This window comes from Hermetia illucens, chromosome 3, assembly GCF_905115235.1.
Source record: "Hermetia illucens chromosome 3, iHerIll2.2.curated.20191125, whole genome shotgun sequence".
Classification (NCBI taxonomy): Eukaryota; Metazoa; Arthropoda; class Insecta; order Diptera; family Stratiomyidae; genus Hermetia; species Hermetia illucens.
Genome location: NC_051851.1, coordinates 126,543,001 through 126,559,425, shown reverse-complemented (window position 1 = coordinate 126,559,425; position 16,425 = coordinate 126,543,001). Strand labels below are relative to the sequence as shown.

The 16,425-nt window shown below is 42.1% G+C and overlaps 2 protein-coding genes across 5 annotated transcripts in view; both read left to right on the top strand.

Annotated features, from left to right (window-relative positions):
* The first annotated feature begins 497 nt into the window (after window positions 1-497).
* Window positions 498-16,425, top strand: part of LOC119651192 (protein G12-like) — a 49,479-nt gene continuing 33,551 nt past the window's right edge. The window contains exons 1-2 of one of the 4 annotated variants that reach the window (XM_038054632.1): window positions 498-614; window positions 682-1,282. In XM_038054632.1, coding sequence (XP_037910560.1) covers window positions 563-614; window positions 682-1,268 — 639 coding nt within the window. In that variant the 5' untranslated portion in view covers window positions 498-562 and the 3' untranslated portion in view covers window positions 1,269-1,282. Of the gene's footprint in view, window positions 615-681; window positions 1,283-13,101; window positions 13,202-13,269; window positions 13,906-16,425 lie in introns of those variants that run through there. The other 3 variants (XM_038054630.1, XM_038054633.1, XM_038054634.1) reach the window with 3 other exon arrangements.
* Window positions 7,930-8,737, top strand: LOC119651199 (protein G12-like). The gene is made up of 2 exons (XM_038054641.1): window positions 7,930-8,036; window positions 8,104-8,737. Exons 1-2 carry the CDS (start codon window positions 7,985-7,987, stop codon window positions 8,688-8,690), a joined length of 639 nt encoding a protein of 212 aa, XP_037910569.1. The 5' UTR covers window positions 7,930-7,984; the 3' UTR covers window positions 8,691-8,737.

The following is a 16,425-nucleotide window of genomic DNA, read 5'->3' as shown; positions in this document are numbered from 1 at the left end:
AAGATGAACACCAAACTTTTGCCATATACCCAACGCGTCCAGCTTTTGGTATTCTGACTTGAAAAATATGAGAATTTTATCCAATGCTTGGTGCTCAAAGTTGACAATCTCATTGAAATTTCATTTTTTCCTAGGAGGAAGGGCGGTAGCCTACGGCAATGTGGACAACTCGAACCAGTTAGATCAGTTCAGATCAATTCATTTTTTGTCTGTGCTACATTCCTTATTGACTTTTCTTTTTCCTCTTCGATTGTAATTTTTTTGTTTTGCTTTTTGCTTTTCAACAGAATCTGGCTTAAGCTGAGCTAAATATACTCGAAAAGCCGTGGTTTATGTGAACTCAAAACTATTTTAACAACAATAATCTCATCTCAAAGATTAATCTGTCATTAATTTTAACCCCCCTATATTTCAATATGGGGTGTATAAATTTGGGATTTACGAGTATCTATGATTACGATCATAATAATAGATAAGATATTTATTCAGGAAATTCACCTATAAATATCGAGTATTGTACCAGCATCATTCAGTTTCAATTTGAAAAGCGAATTGAGCAAACATGAAGGTCCTTGCTTTGGTTTTGGCTGCTGTTGCCCTCTGCTCTGCCGCCCGTAAGTTTCCCTTCACGACGCACAAGCTCATTACAAATAATACAAATCAATTTTCGTTTCCTTACAGCCCGTGAGGAGGGTCCAGGATGCCGTGCCCCAAATGGTGGTGGTCTTGTTCCAGTCCTCGAAGAATTCATTGATATGATTCCACTTGATCAAGTCTTGGAAATCCTTTTGACCGCCATCACCTCTGACCCAGAAGTTCAAATCGTAATGGAGTACCTCTCAGGAGAAGAATTCCACGGAATCCTTCTCAGTATCAAGAACGATCCTGAATTCAATGGTTTGATCTCCTTCTGTTGTCAAGAATTGTACATCGATGCTGCCTACTACATCAACTTCGTTCTCGGTATCCTCGGATTCCCTGAAATCCGTTCAGACCGTGCCTACCGCGCTGGAGGATTGAAGGGTATGTTGGATGAAATACTTGCCCTTGTCCCACTCGATGCTTTGGAATCCCTCCTTAACGAGAAGTTGGCCACCGACTACTACCTCCAATTGGCTTTCAAGAAAATCAACTCTGATGAATTCGGTGCCGTCATTGAACGCCTCCAAGCCAACGTTGCCTACGTCGACATGAAGGACCGTCTCCGTGGTTATGGAGTTGATGTTGATGGAATTATTGACTTCATTAACAAGATCTTCCACCGCTAAATGTTGTAGCTCAACGAATCAATTAAAATAAACGCTTATTAAAGAAATACCCTGGTCTAATATATTCAATGCTCTATAGAAAGTCAAGTGCTCTTGTATTTCCATAATAGATACAATAAAAATTGATCTCTAGCGGAATGACACCATTGCTCTATGATTTGTGGTCCTAAAACAACGATTTTTGCAAATTCTTCGAAACAGAAGTAATAAGTTATAGAAAGAAAAATAAGGAACGGACAAGGTGATGTATAGCAAAAACTCAATGGTTTCAGTAAATGCGAATTTATTAATGGAGAATTCAAATCGACAACTAAAGGAATTCTACTAATACCCACCTGGTATACCAGCGTGAGTTCAAAGATGTAGCTTCTCTTGAAGTGTCATATCCTCAATAACCTTGAGGCAACAGTATTCATACCGTGGTATACACTCTGTCGAACCTCATTCATAACGTATTGGAAACGAACGAAGAAAAGCGTACCTTATTATTCGGTAGTCTGACTTAGCTGATACATATATAGTTGCGCTCCAAAAAGCCGACAATAACTTTACCTCAGTGTAGGTGCTTCTGAGCTGCTTGTCACTGTTATCTTACGAGTATTCTTAAGGTTTTGTGTAAAACAAAACATTAAGAATACTCTATTAAAGCCGATTTAGGGGGTTTTGCAGTCAATTACTAAAAACTGTAGTAATATAATATTATTAGCTTTCTTTGAACATATATCAGATATTTCGGAGTCTAGGCACTATATAGTGGCAGTTTCTTTAATTTTTTCAGATATTTTGAGTTAGGTAAGATCTGAGAATAGGTCCGTTCAAAAAATTATTAGTTTTGACCACCACTCCCCACCTTTCCAACAAATGTCAATGGCTTCGGAAAGTACTAACTGAGACCATTCATTTGATATCCCACATGATTATATTTGGTGAAAAAAATGTACAGCCCCCTTTTGCACGTATGGGTTTCTCCTTAAATTTGACGTAGAAGGGTGGCGCAGCGGGGTTAACAACATTAGGAATTCTGCAAGGAACCCATGCTGGAGTTGGTGATCTGAAGGATGCTCTGGTGTCCGAATACCTGCGACGTGTAAAGCTGGTGCTGAAATCGCATCTCTCGGGGAAGAATAAAATAAGCGCGTTGATTGTATTCACTATGCCTTCTTTGGCTTATGCATTCGGAATATTGCCGTGGACGAAGACTGATCTGGAAAACGTTCAGCGGCGGATACGGACAACTATGTGCAAATTCCGAATGCATCATCCAATGTCTGCCGTGGAGCGGATGAACCTGCCTCGTGACATCGTAGGTAGGGGCGTGGTTGACGTGTCGGCACAACATCATCACCAAGTCGCCTCGCTGCACGCTTATTTTTACAGCAAAGAGCAGGCGAGTCCCTTGCATGCGGCTGTCTGGAAGGCAGACTGTGGACTGACTCCACTTAACTTGAAGGATCGATCTTTCAATCCTCTGAGTGGGGTGAAGTCAGACCAAGAGCGGATCGATGAATGGAAGTCGAAGGCAATGCACCGTAACCTCGTGAATTGTCTTTGGCAGCCATTTGTCGATTTGCGTTTGTCGTACAGATGGCTGCGTGCTGGGGAGCTCTTTCCTCAGATGGAAGGGTTCAAGTATGCCATTTAAGACGGCGTGGTCGCCACCGGAGCTTATAAAAAGCTCATCATGAAAGAACGGGTGCAGAATGACCAGTGCAGAATGTGTGGTTCGGCGTTAGAAACGGTGGACTATCTCATTTCTGGCTGTACTGTTATAGCACCGGTGCAATACATCACCAGGCATTATGGTGTATGTATGGTTATCCATCAAAACCTTGCATACAAGCATGGGCTGATTACGGGAACATGTCCGGTTTACCGATATGAGCCGGAAGCAGTACTTCATAGTTCTGCTTACAGCATATATCGGGACCGGCAAGTTCTGACTGACCGCCATACTCTAAATAACAACTCTACATAATAACGCGTATATTATTGATGTTGCTATCGAACAGAAATACGTGGAGAAGAGGGTGAAATATGCACCACTCGTTCGGGAAATCAAAGAAATTTGGCGCCTCGAGCGGGTGGTTGTAGTTCCCCACAGCTACAGGTATTCTACCTAAATCCCTCATGGCTTCCCTTGATTTCCTGGGACTTTCGCACAGTCTGGTTCAAACCATGCGGAAGTACACCATTCTGCATACATGCTCGATGTTGCGACGGATTCTCCCATTAACCTACCACCGGCCACCACTATCAGCGCCCCTTTAGCTTTTAAGTAGGTAGGATCGTCCGAGCCTAAATGCTTGGCACTTAGTGCTAATATTAGGTACAATCCGGCATTTGCCCAGATTGTGATAACTCGGAAATAATAACTAATATTATAAATACTTAAAACTTAAATTTTTCCTTCGGTGGTCAGTCAGCTGGTTGTTGAGTTTGTTTCGCCTAACTGGCTACAGTCGATTTGCTGTGAAATTATATGATACCGACGACCGGACAGTCGCTGTTAGTTCGTGTTCTCAACGCCGCTTACGACACACAAGATTTCAAGCACAAATTGGGTGAAAATATACAAATATCACCGGGAAGGTAGTAGACTTCTGCAAAAAAAAATGCAGACACCAGCGTGCAATGCCGTTAGGCAGAGCCTCGAATTCGAGGAAGGGGCAACGAAAATGTCCGCCGGTGGTACTTTGAAAGTTTGGGCAGTAGTTGCAGCTTTTCCTTACTCTATTCGGGCGATCACGTCGAGGTCACCACTTTCGAGAGAATCTTGAGCTCCTCGAAGACTTACGGGAGTCTTCAATGCAACTCGCTCGAGGAAATCTTGAACTTTCCGCACGATTTCAATGCAACTCGCTCGACGGGAACATCTGAGACCATAGAGGTGGAAAAGACTTTCTACTCTCCTACTTTCTAGGCCTTACGGTGGACAGCAATGTGGAGGAAAGTGCCAAGTCCTGAATTTATTCTTAGCAATAAGTTAGAAATATATAGCATAGGGAACACTCCCCTCCCCAGCATTAAACCATAGGCACTATGTTAGACATAACTCTAGGGAATACTGTGATGAAAGGGCTGGTCAGGATTTGGAGTGTGTCGCATGAGCCCTCTATGTCGGATCACAAAATAATGAGATTCGGTATTGAAGGCAGATACGAAATAAAAAGAATAATAAGGAATCCTAAGAGAACGAATTGGGAATCTTAGGCAACGCGCCTGAACAACAACATGGAACGAAGAGACGGTTCTCCTTCTCACTGACGCATTTGAGGCCAGCTGTTTCCCTAAGGCTGCGAAGCTATCAAGGGATGTACCCTGATGGAACAGGAACCCAGCCAGAATGGGAATAGAGGTGCGAAAACTCTTCAATCGGGAAAAACAGACCGGAGACTGGTACAAAAAGGCACTGACTACGTATAGCAACGTGATCAGGGGAACAAAATGTAACAGCTTCAGCGAAGTGTGTGAAAGGATCAAATAAACAAGAGAAGCAACCACGACATAAAAAGAGGTAGCCAACGGCAGGGCAATATTTTTAGTCATTCTGAAGCAGAAAGATCGAACATTTACTGAGAATAAGGCGGACAGAGAACATTTGCTTCTCAGAACTCAATTTCCGGGGTCTTAGCCAACGGCAGAAGGCGACATGGAAATTAGCAAAAGAGGTACGCTCGGAAGCTAGGGTAAGGAAGACAGTGCGAACTTAAACCTGAAATCACCTAGCATCTTCCCTTAATGGCTCTTCTATGGGTGATAACGGGCAGCATGGTGGTAGATAGCAGCATAGACAACTATATTAGAACTAACGTTCTAATGCGCAATCCCCTACATCAGGTGAAACAACAAACAGAGGTCAAATATCTTTGAATTACACTAGATCAAAAATCACTCTGGAAGACACATGTCGGAAACACTTATCGAAAGCTAGGAAGCCTCTGATGACTTGTAAGTCCACAGCATGAAAACTTGGGGTTGCACCCCGAAGATATTACTTTGCACATACACTGCAGTAGTAAGGCCAATGATTACCTGTGGAACGGTAATTTGGGCAGAAAGAAGTGAACTCAGCACAACAGCCAGGAAGTGACACAAACTCTAAAGTCCGGCTTCCGTGTGTTTCAGTGAGGTAATAGCGACATGCCCAACGGTATGACTGAGGGTCCACCTGGGATTAACTCCTTTCCATCTGTACCCACAAATGTAGGCAAGGAGGGTAATCTTCAGGGTGGCTGGGAGTATCAATAAGGTGAGGAGCTGCCTAAATCGAAGCAAGATTGATATTGTTTCTAGGCGGAATGACGAATTATTAATAGCAAGGGATAAGATGATAACGAGGTTTCACTTCGACAAGAAATTTGAAACACGTTAGAATAACTTAAGCCAACAGCTGACTATCTGGTACCCTGACGGATCCGTCACAGTACACAGAGCGGGCACGAGGATTATGAGTCCAGGGAAAACGTACTTGGAACCCATGGATAAGCACACTAGCATCTTCAGGCGGAAATATGTGCAATAGACAGATGTACCTCCTTCAACGCCGAAAGGGGCACAATATTGCTATTCTAACCGACAGCCAAGCGGCGATCAAGGTACTTAGGTTCAACCAGGTGAACTCTACAGTTGTGTGGGATTCTGCGTGTTTACGGCTATATTGAAATAGAGGGCAACCAGGTAGCAGACGAAACTGCCCAGAGACCTTCTGTCGAATCGGAAACGGGAAAGCTATGACATTAGAAAATGAAGGAACTATACTCTGCGAGCGTATCAGTAATGGAGAACGCCATGGAGCTCATGGAGGGACACGAATCTAAGCAGAAGTGTTTAACAAATATTTCATTTTCGCCATTTTTTCACCTTTAAAAACATGATATCATCCCAAACTTGTGGTAATTTTATAAGAATTCAAGCTTCCAAATGTCTTAATTGGTGCATTACTTTTTGATATAGAATTCCCACAAATATGCAAAATATCATTTTGAGAAACCGCGTTTAAAAAAATGGTTTGAAGGGTCGCCTTTTGGATATGAACACATTTACCAGTCTTAATTACAAACAAGACACAGGTACAACAAATGCAAACGCAGTTGCAGAAAGGACGGATGCCAAGTAATTATAAATACCATACCAGAATATGAACCTCAATGCAATTGAAAATAATCAAATTACCGAAATTTTCAAAGTGATAAAAAAATATTTCGATTTTTAACATTTTTTCACATATTACGCAAACGAGCCACCCTTAACAATAAGTTTTCATTTCAGAAGATAATTACGACACAATTACAATATAATACAAATACAATTAATTACGAACAAAATATGTACAGTTACCAAAACGGGGGGGGGGGCCTCAACTATTTATAACTACACTATTCACATAGCGCTACAAGATTTCGAAAGGACATAAAATTGTTTATTGTTCATAGTTCCTATATGCCCAAAAAATTCTGTTAGGATCGATGTAAAGATTTCCGAGAAAACTTCGCGTGGCAAACAGTAAATTAATTTTAACAAGGTTTTATATTACAAAATACCTTAACAATTGTGAATTAGAAGACCAAAAACACTTTTAAGGTCTTGTATAAAACAAAAAGAGTTGAATCATTTCGTCTCGGGTTTAGGATGGGAGGTTACCTATATTTGCGAAAGAGGTGGGCACATTTTTTTTAAAAAATATGCAGTGATCTTACTTCAGATATTTGGTGAAACACGGGGGATTGAGGATTCAAAATGTGTGCCCAAGAAAGTTAAGCAGGTCTCGTTCTCAGAACCTATCCAATCGAAAAATCTAAAAGAAAATCGGTGATCCATCTATACAAAATCTATGCCTCAAAGTACCTCCATAATTTTGAAAAGTTGATAGGCAATCCGACCATTATTACCAACAAAGTAATCGAGGACCAAACATTTTGAATTTCAGGTGAATTTATTACACTCTAAGATGTGTATGACGCCATCATCACACATATAAAGTGAACTTATATGAAAGACGAAGTTGGAGTTCGGAGACATATCAAGGAAAACTTTGATTTTTTAGCTGTAGGGAAAAACGTGGAAAGAAAGTTTTTCACACAAGATGAACACCAAACTTTTACCATATATCCAAAGCGTCCAGCTTTCGGTATTCCGACTTGAAAAATATGAGAATTTTATCCAATGCTCGGCGAGAGAACAAACTACAGTATTTTATGGAGAAGAATACTTAGTATGCTATATTTTGATGCTGAAAGTTGACACACTTCATTTCTTTCTAGGAGGAAGTGCGGTAGCCTCCGGCAACCAGTCAGATCAGTTTAGATCAATTCATTTCGAAAGGTTGGCAAATCTGTATTTCTCTAACATTCAAACCGTTTTTGTATTTGCTACACTCCTAATTGACTTTTCTTTTTCCTCTTCGACTGTAATTTTTTTGTTTTGCTTTTTGCTTTTCAACAGAATCTGGCTTAAGCTGAGCTAAATATACTCGAAAAGCCGTGTTTTATGTGAAGTCAAAACTATTTTAACAACAATAATCTCATCTCAAAGATTAATCTGTCATTAATTTTAACCCCCCTATATTTCAATATGGGGTGTATAAATTTGGGATTTACGAGTATCTATGATTACGATCATAATAATAGATAAGATATTTATTCAGGAAATTCACCTATAAATATCGAGTATTGTACCAGCATCATTCAGTTTCAATTTGAAAAGCGAATTGAGCAAACATGAAGGTCCTGGCTTTGGTTTTGGCTGCTGTTGCCCTCTGCTCTGCGGCCCGTAAGTTTCCCTTCACGACGCACAAGCTCATTACAAATAATACAAATCAATTTTCGTTTCCTTACAGCCCGTGAGGAGGGTCCAGGATGCCGTGCTCCAAATGGTGGTGGTCTTGTTCCAGTCCTCGAAGAATTCATTGATATGATTCCACTTGATCAAGTCTTGGAAATCCTTTTGACCGCCATCACCTCTGACCCAGAAGTTCAAACCGTAATGGAGTACCTCTCAGGAGAAGAATTCCACGGAATTCTTCTCAGTATCAAGAACGATCCTGAATTCAATGGTTTGATCTCCTTCTGTTGTCAAGAATTGTACATCGATGCTGCCTACTACATCAACTTCGTTCTCGGTATCCTCGGATTCCCTGAAATCCGTTCAGACCGTGCCTACCGCGCTGGAGGATTGAAGGGTATGTTGGATGAAATCCTTGCCCTTGTCCCACTCGATGCTTTGGAATCCCTCCTTAACGAGAAGTTGGCCACCGACTACTACCTCCAATTGGCATTCAAGAAGATCAACTCTGATGAATTCGGTGCCGTCATTGAACGTCTCCAAGCCAATGTTGCCTACGTCGACATGAAGGATCGTCTCCGTGGTTATGGAGTTGATGTTGATGGAATTATTGACTTCATTAACAAGATCTTCCACCGTTAAATGTTGTAGCTCAAAAAATTAATTAAAATAAATGCTAATTAAATAAATATGCTGGTCTAATATATTGAGTGCCTCATAGAAAGCCAAGTTCTCTTGCGTTTTCATACTAAACAGGATAAATATTCATGCCTGATGGAAGCCATTGCTTCTATAATTTGTAGTCCCGATAAGACCACTTAGCTAGAATGACAGTCGACAATTTGAAATGCGAAGATTTGCTTTGAAACCCAGAAAAACACTATAGGATTAAATCGCCAATATAAAATTCGAATCGTTTGAGTTGAGTCTGATGAAAGTAATCACATTGGCTCAAATAGCGTTACTAAAAACAGGTTGTGGAATCCTGTACTAGAAATACCTTTAAATCCTTAGTAGTTTGGTAGACAGTTCCTCTGCGCTGCGAAACTTTGGGAAAGAGTCTTACTCTCTTCATGAGTATGTAAGTTAGCAATGCACATCCGGTCAAACGAGCGCATCCGCAAAGTACGAGTAGACTCACTCCATCAGTAAAATACACCGACACATTTCCTCACAATGGGGAAAATGCAATCTGCCGACTAAGAACACACAGGACAATAAACAACATCAAACCGGAAGGTATTTGCTTTTTTTTTCGTCGCGAACAGAAAGTTAACTGGCGTCCGAGCAGGGACTGTTCATAACGTTTGTACATCGGGAGTGTTAATTGCCGTGATTTACGTATTAATAGAAACGCGACGTCGGAATTAAACACAAATGATCAACCAAGTCACTAACCTGATAACGGAAGAAGGAAGTGGCCGCCCAGCGGCTCAGGAGAAGCAAAAAGGACAGCGAGGGATGACTAGCCTCTAGCCGCCCCTTCGATACGAATGTTCCACGACCCGAGCATGCTAGCGACGCCATACATTGTTACCCAAATGTAAGTAAGCCATTTTTATTTTCCCTAAATTTTATTTTCTTGAATATTGGATTTAAAGTGTTTAGTGTTTGTGTTGTTGTTATTCCGTGTTTCGATTCACATTAAAGGGCAGTGATAGCGCGCTCGTTGGAAATGCGCGAAAAATTCGCCAATTCATTTGCCTACCAATTCGGATCATTTTTTAATATCGAAACCTCATGTTTTTTTTTGTGAATATCTAAACTTTTAAATATCTAAATTGAATTTATTTCCAATCATGTCGAATCCATCAAATCTAATCCGACCTGCCAAATTGGGTGATGCTGCCGTTAGTACCGCCTTTACGTCTAACGCAAGTAACGAAGGCCCGAACGGGTATCCAAATGGCGAACTCGTCTCAAGGATAACGAACATCGCGTGAGATGCGTTAAGTATCCAAGGACATGCGCTATTTAATTCGCTCATGAATTCTGCATTGGCTAACAATGAAGGCAATGACGTGCCAATCAACGTCAGAGCAGTTAGGGCAGTATCCGACATGGACAGAATCCCGGCTGACGTGAGGAGCCTTGGGGAGTTCTCAGGACATTCCGGAGAATTTAACTCAAGGAAGAAAAGTGTGGAGCGTATTCTAAGGATTTACCAGCACCTCAAGGGAACGCCCAAGTATTATGGAATACTTTCCGTAATACGCAACAAAATTGTCAGCTAAGTAGATATGGCGCTTGATTCGTATAACAGACCCCTAAACTCGGAGCGAATCGCGATTATATTTGTCGCTGCATTATGCCGACAAAAAGAATATCGATACTCTGGAATACAGAATGTCTATCCTCGTCCAAGGTCAGGACACTATACCCGAATTTTATTAAGCAGTCTTCCATCAATTGATCCTTAATTAACTAGGTTCTATGGACCTGAGCCAAGATGCTCTAAACGCAATGACTCAGTCATACAGGGCAAAGGTCCTAGATATGTTTGTTAGGGGACTGGAAGGCAACCTACCAAAACTCTTGAGTATACACGATCCGGCCGATCTGCCACAGGCCCTTACCTACTGTAAGGGACAAATTCATGAAATTTGGCCAGGCTAAAATAATCGCGTCCAAGTCCGCTGGAGATATAAGGCTACCTTTATTCGACTTGCTTTTCTTCTTTTGCATCCCGGAGAGGATTGTCATCGAAAATGAGGGTTTTCTTAGGTCAGCTTGGATAAGATCTCTTATGGAGAATGAACTAAAAATCTCTGTCTACATACCATCGTCATCAACGACGCAATAACCGGTATCCGATCTAGGCCTGCCTTAATAACGAACTGCAGGCATCCCGATTTTGTGCCGAGGTCCTCCAATTCGATATGCCTAAAAGCTATCTGGCGTCCTGACTTACGCCATCGCTCCATCTTAGGCAGGGTCTGCCTCGTCTTCTTTTCCTACCATAGATATTGCCCTTATAGACTTTCCGGGCTGGATCATCCTCATCCATACGGATTAAATGACCCGCCCACCGTAACCTATTCAGCTGGATTTTATCCACAACCTGACGGTTATGGTATCGCTCTTAGATCTCGTCGTTATGTAGGCTACGGAATCGTCCATCCTCATGTAGGGGGCCGAACATTCTTCGGACGATTCTTCTCTCGAACGCGGCCAAGAGTTTGCGATTTTTCTTACTAAGTACCCGAGGAATATATGAGCACTGGCAGAATCATTGTCATGTACAGTAAGAGCTTTGACCCTATGGTGAGACGTCTCGAGCGGAACAGTTTTTGTAAGCTGAAATACGCTCTGTTGGCTTCCAACAACTGTGCGCGGATTTCGTCATCGTAGATGTTATCTGTTGTGATTTTCAACCCTAGATATGATGCAGTACACACTTATACGACTTTTTTTTGCAACAGCGCACATTAGGGTTAATTTAGCTAAATTTTACGCGGTCTCGGCAATTAAGCACAACGTCTTCAATGACAGCTGCAATAAGAGCCTTTAGTTCCCTACCCTGCGAGGATTTGGTTTTATATCCTGCAAGACAGTCAGATCTTATGATGCCCTTTCGGGACATGACGAAAAACCTCATTTGCGGCCGAGGGAAAAGCCCTGTTGATAGTGGACCAGCGTCCATTAATAGTGTCGGGGGAGCTAACCAAGATGTCTGTCGCCTGTGGAGCAGCAGTGTGTACTCACTGTCCAACAGTAGCCAGGTCCTGTGAGCGAATCTTATTAAGCCTCGCGAATCGAAACTACCCGTAAGCGAAGGTAGATGACCAACAAGTGACGATCTCTATTGAAACTGATCTCAGCAGTCTCTTCAGAATACACCTCCTTAATCTGGTGTCGATGATGATGTCGTAGATCTGAAGAGATATATCTAGCAGATCAGTTCAGACCCGACGTTATGGCAGGCCCCGTGTTCGAAGAATGTGATCTTTCGGAAATCTCACCCGAACTGCATTAAGTTGCTCATAGAAAGAAGGAAGCTGCCTTTTCCTTTATATCCGAATTCTCGGTTGGTGCGAAACAATGCGCTATTGAGATGCTTCTCACCCATGACCGAAATCTAGCAACGGCACTTAGGCTTGCCAGAATGCAATAGCGTAATGCCGCAAAAGACAAAGAGGCCATAGTCTAAATCGCTGAAATTCTCGCTGAAGTTGAAGCAAGCAAGCATGCCGGGGGGGGGGCTTAAATGGCGTCCTTGAGAAGTGGTCGCACATTTTGAAATCCAATCATAAACCGCTGACAAAAGCAAAAGGTCGTAACGGAAATATCGGTCCAGTCGGTCTCGATCCCTTTCAGTCAGCTTTCGTTACAAGTAGGGAATTGAGTGAATTCTATAGCCCCAAACTCACATGATGAATATACTTGAATCATATTATCTTACTAGAGCGAGTAAATTATTCTATTAAAATTGAAGGAGGTGAAGAATGAAAAGGTCATAATTTTTCAACCATCGGAGTTAAGAATTTTTGGTGGTGGTTATTTATTAGATGGGAACCACATACGCACATTCCGTTTTATTCAGTTTAGATCTAATTTCCAGAGAAAAGATAATGGTGACAATCTCCGCATGTACGACAGTTACAATTGCAAAAAAAACATCTACACCAGCACTTCATTTTGGAAACTACTGTATCGATAATTGTCCATGTACACAGCCTATTCCAAGGTAGATGACTGAAACCGGCTATACCATTTTAAATCCATTCATTCCGAAAACCTGGCAAATATATTTCTATTTTCGTAATTTCTATATTTCTAATTGCCATTCCTTTTTTTGTGTTTAACGGGAATTCAATCAAATTAAGCCTTCAATATTCGAAATCCGTGATTTATTTGAACTCAAGACCATTTTACTGCATTCAGACCACAATAACAATGAGGAAATGATTGCAAGGATTAATCTGTCATTAATTTTAACCCCCCTATATTTCAATCAGAGGTGCATAATTGGAGACTTAGGAGTAGCTATGATTACGATTATAATAATAGATAAGATATTTACTTAGTAAATTTCGCCTATAAATAGCGAGTACTGCACCAGCATCATTCAGTTTCAATTTGAAAACCGAATTCAGCAAACATGAAGGTCCTTGCTTTGGTTTTGGCTGCTGTTGCACTTTGCTCCGCCGCCCGTAAGTTTCCCTTGATGTTCGCGCAAGCACAATCCAAATAATACAAATCAATATTCGTTTCCTTATAGCCCGTGAGGAGGGTCCAGGATGCCGTGCCCCAAATGGTGGTGGTCTTGTTCCAGTCCTCGAAGAATTCATTGATATGATTCCACTTGATCAAGTCTTGGAAATCCTTTTGACCGCCATCACCTCTGACCCAGAAGTTCAAACCGTAATGGAGTACCTCTCAGGAGAAGAATTCCACGGAATCCTTCTCAGTATCAAAAACGATCCTGAATTCAATGGTTTGATCTCCTTCTGTTGTCAAGAATTGTACCTCGATGCTGCCTACTACATCAACTTCGTCCTCGGTATCCTCGGATTCCCTGAAATCCGTTCAGACCGCGCTTACCGTGCTGGTGGATTGAAGGGTATGTTGGATGAAATCCTTGCCCTTGTCCCACTCGATGCTTTGGAATCCCTCCTTAACGAGAAATTGGCCACCGACTACTACCTCCAATTGGCTTTCAAGAAGATCAACTCTGATGAATTCGGTGCCGTCATTGAACGTCTCCAAGCCAATGTTGCCTACGTCGACATGAAGGACCGTCTCCGTGGTTATGGAGTTGATGTTGATGGAATTATTGACTTCATTAACAAGATCTTCCACCGTTAAATGTTGTTGCTCAAAGAATTTGGTAAAATAAACGCTAATTAAATAAAAACGCTGGTATAATGTATTCATTAATTATAAGAATAATCGTTGGCGCAACAATCCAATTGAATTAGGGCCTTGGAGCATGTAGAGCACTTTATTCAAGACCGTAATGATAGACTACAGGATTATAGTAGCCTATCGGAGGCAATGTGGTCAGAATTGCGCTCTTCCGAGATTACTACCTTGATTTGGCTCAGGTAGTCATTCACAATTGAGCCGACTGGTATCCGACGTCAAATCATCCAATAAACCAAGTTCTCAGAGTAGGTTTCTAGGTCAGTCAAAAAAATTTAACCTGCTGGTATTGGCTTTGAAAACATAAGCGAAAGGTTATGCACTCTGCGTTTGCGAGGCAAATTTAGAAATATAGTATAAGCCTCTTTAACGTCCGCGCCCCTACAGAGGAGACTGTAGAGTCGGAGAAGGACACCTTCTATAAGTCAGCAGACGTTTGAAGCCTGTCCCAAATATGATAACAAAATCACACTTCAAGCTTTAAACAGTTAAAAAGCTTATATTATAGGAACATATAGTGGGACCAATACCAATACTCGGATCACTATCTCGTTCGCATAGTGATCCGGGCTCGACTTACAGTACCGGCTGGAATCCATCCACAGCAAACAATTATAAGGGTGAAATGGATGCCACGATAATCGCAGCTAACAGAGGGCCTGGAGATGAAACATCAGTAAATGAACTTGATAGCTACCTGACAACATACTTGCCCCAGTCGGAAAAAATTAGGAACGGCTGGTTCATCATTGAGTGTCAGCTAGCAACGGAACAGAGGAATGCATACCGGGCAATGTTGCAATCTCAAAAAACGCGGGCACGTACAGAGACCTATCACGAACTGTGTGGAGTGGAGAAATGACTCCACAGACAGAAAAGAGAAGCCTGGAAGAACCAATAGGTCTGTAAATTAGAGAGGCACAGAAAGCAGCCGTATCAGGCGCGGAAGTTTTAACAACAAGTCAGCACGATGAAAATCTAGTCACGATGCACATCCTGTCGGGGCAAAGAGGTGTGGGCATATTGGAGCGATCAGTTGAATACTTAGGTGAATTGCTCAACAACAAAAATATCGGTGAGTTGGAGGTCCCGCCAACTGAAGACGACAGACAAATACTATCACCACCAGACATGGACAAACCAGTCTATGCAATTCATCGGCTTAAAAATCATAAGTCACAGTACAGAAGAACAGGAACCAGATTTATTTGGAGGCCTAGATTTCGTACTCGTCACTACTGTGATTTTTTTCAGATTTTTCGGTTGGAAAGGTTCAGAGAATGAAACCTTTTACACTTTTTGGGGTCATATTTTGAGGCACCACTCCCTTATGCTTCCCACGATATCAAATATGGGACCAGTTTCGAAAAGTATTAATTGAGCCCTTTCATTTAATATCACATACGACCCCCTTAAACTTAACACAAAACGGCGCCACTGCTGTATGTAAAGGGAACAACGGACCACACGCTCTCACCGATTTTCATGACAACCGGTCTAGCCGTTTCCGAATAAATCGGGTGTGACAGACTGACAGAGAGGTCAACCATTGATGCCACCAAAATAGTTAGTGGCTTGGCCGAAAATGCATTCACAGAAAGGGTTGTAACAGCAAATATTGTGTGGTGGTGACCCTGGATGCGAGGAATGCATTCAACTTGGCCAGTTGCAACCTCATACGAAAGTCTCTGGCGACGATTGGTGTTTCCACGTACCTCGCCGCTATTATCGATAGCTACATGCGAGAGCGGACAGAATACCGATGATCGACCGGGCTTGGTTAGAGAGTGCTGGACTGGAACTCGCGGAGAGAAAGACCAAACGCCGAAGAGAAATTACATCTGCATTTGAATCGGGAATCGTATGATCACTTCCAAGCCGGCCACCAAATACTTGGGGGTGATGATAGACGAAAAACTCAATTTTAAGCAGCACATAAAGCATACTTGCGAAAAAGCATCTACCACCAGTATGGCTCTAACAAAGATGATGACGAACGTAGGAAGACCGCGGCATACTTGCAAGCTGCTCATAGCCAGGGTGGTGAGTTCAATCATGCTGTATGCAGTCCCAGTTTGGTGAAAAACGCCGCGTATTCTACGCAATGCATATAAACTGAGTACGGTTTACAGAAGAACAGCCTTAAGGGTGTGCTGTGCTTTCAGGACCGTTTCAGAAGATGCAGCTTTCGTCATCTAGGGAATGATGCCGATTTCCATCCTGGCAACCGAAATGATGAACATTTATAACACCAGGTCCATTTCTCCGTTGGACCTACAGGTTGATCCATTCCATCGGGGACTGGCTGGAGAGAAAGCATGGGGAGATCAATTATAATCTCATCCGGTTTCTCACCGGCCATGGCGGATACCGTCAATACTTGTACAGGTTTAAGTTGGACACCTCACCTAATTGTCCAAATTGCGACGGGATCCCAGAGGACCCAGCGCACGTATTCAGGTGCACGAAGAATGGAGGAACCTAAAGGAAACTCTAGATGAAGTGCTATTAC

Bases quoted from the DNA above. Each gene is read 5' to 3' on its own strand.
- LOC119651199 (XM_038054641.1), top strand. From the start codon at position 7,985: ATGAAGGTCCTGGCTTTGGTTTTGGCTGCTGTTGCCCTCTGCTCTGCG. The intron at 8,037-8,103 runs GTAAGTTTCCCT...GTTTCCTTACAG, and splicing joins TGCCCTCTGCTCTGCGGCCC to CCCGTGAGGAGGGTCCAGGA.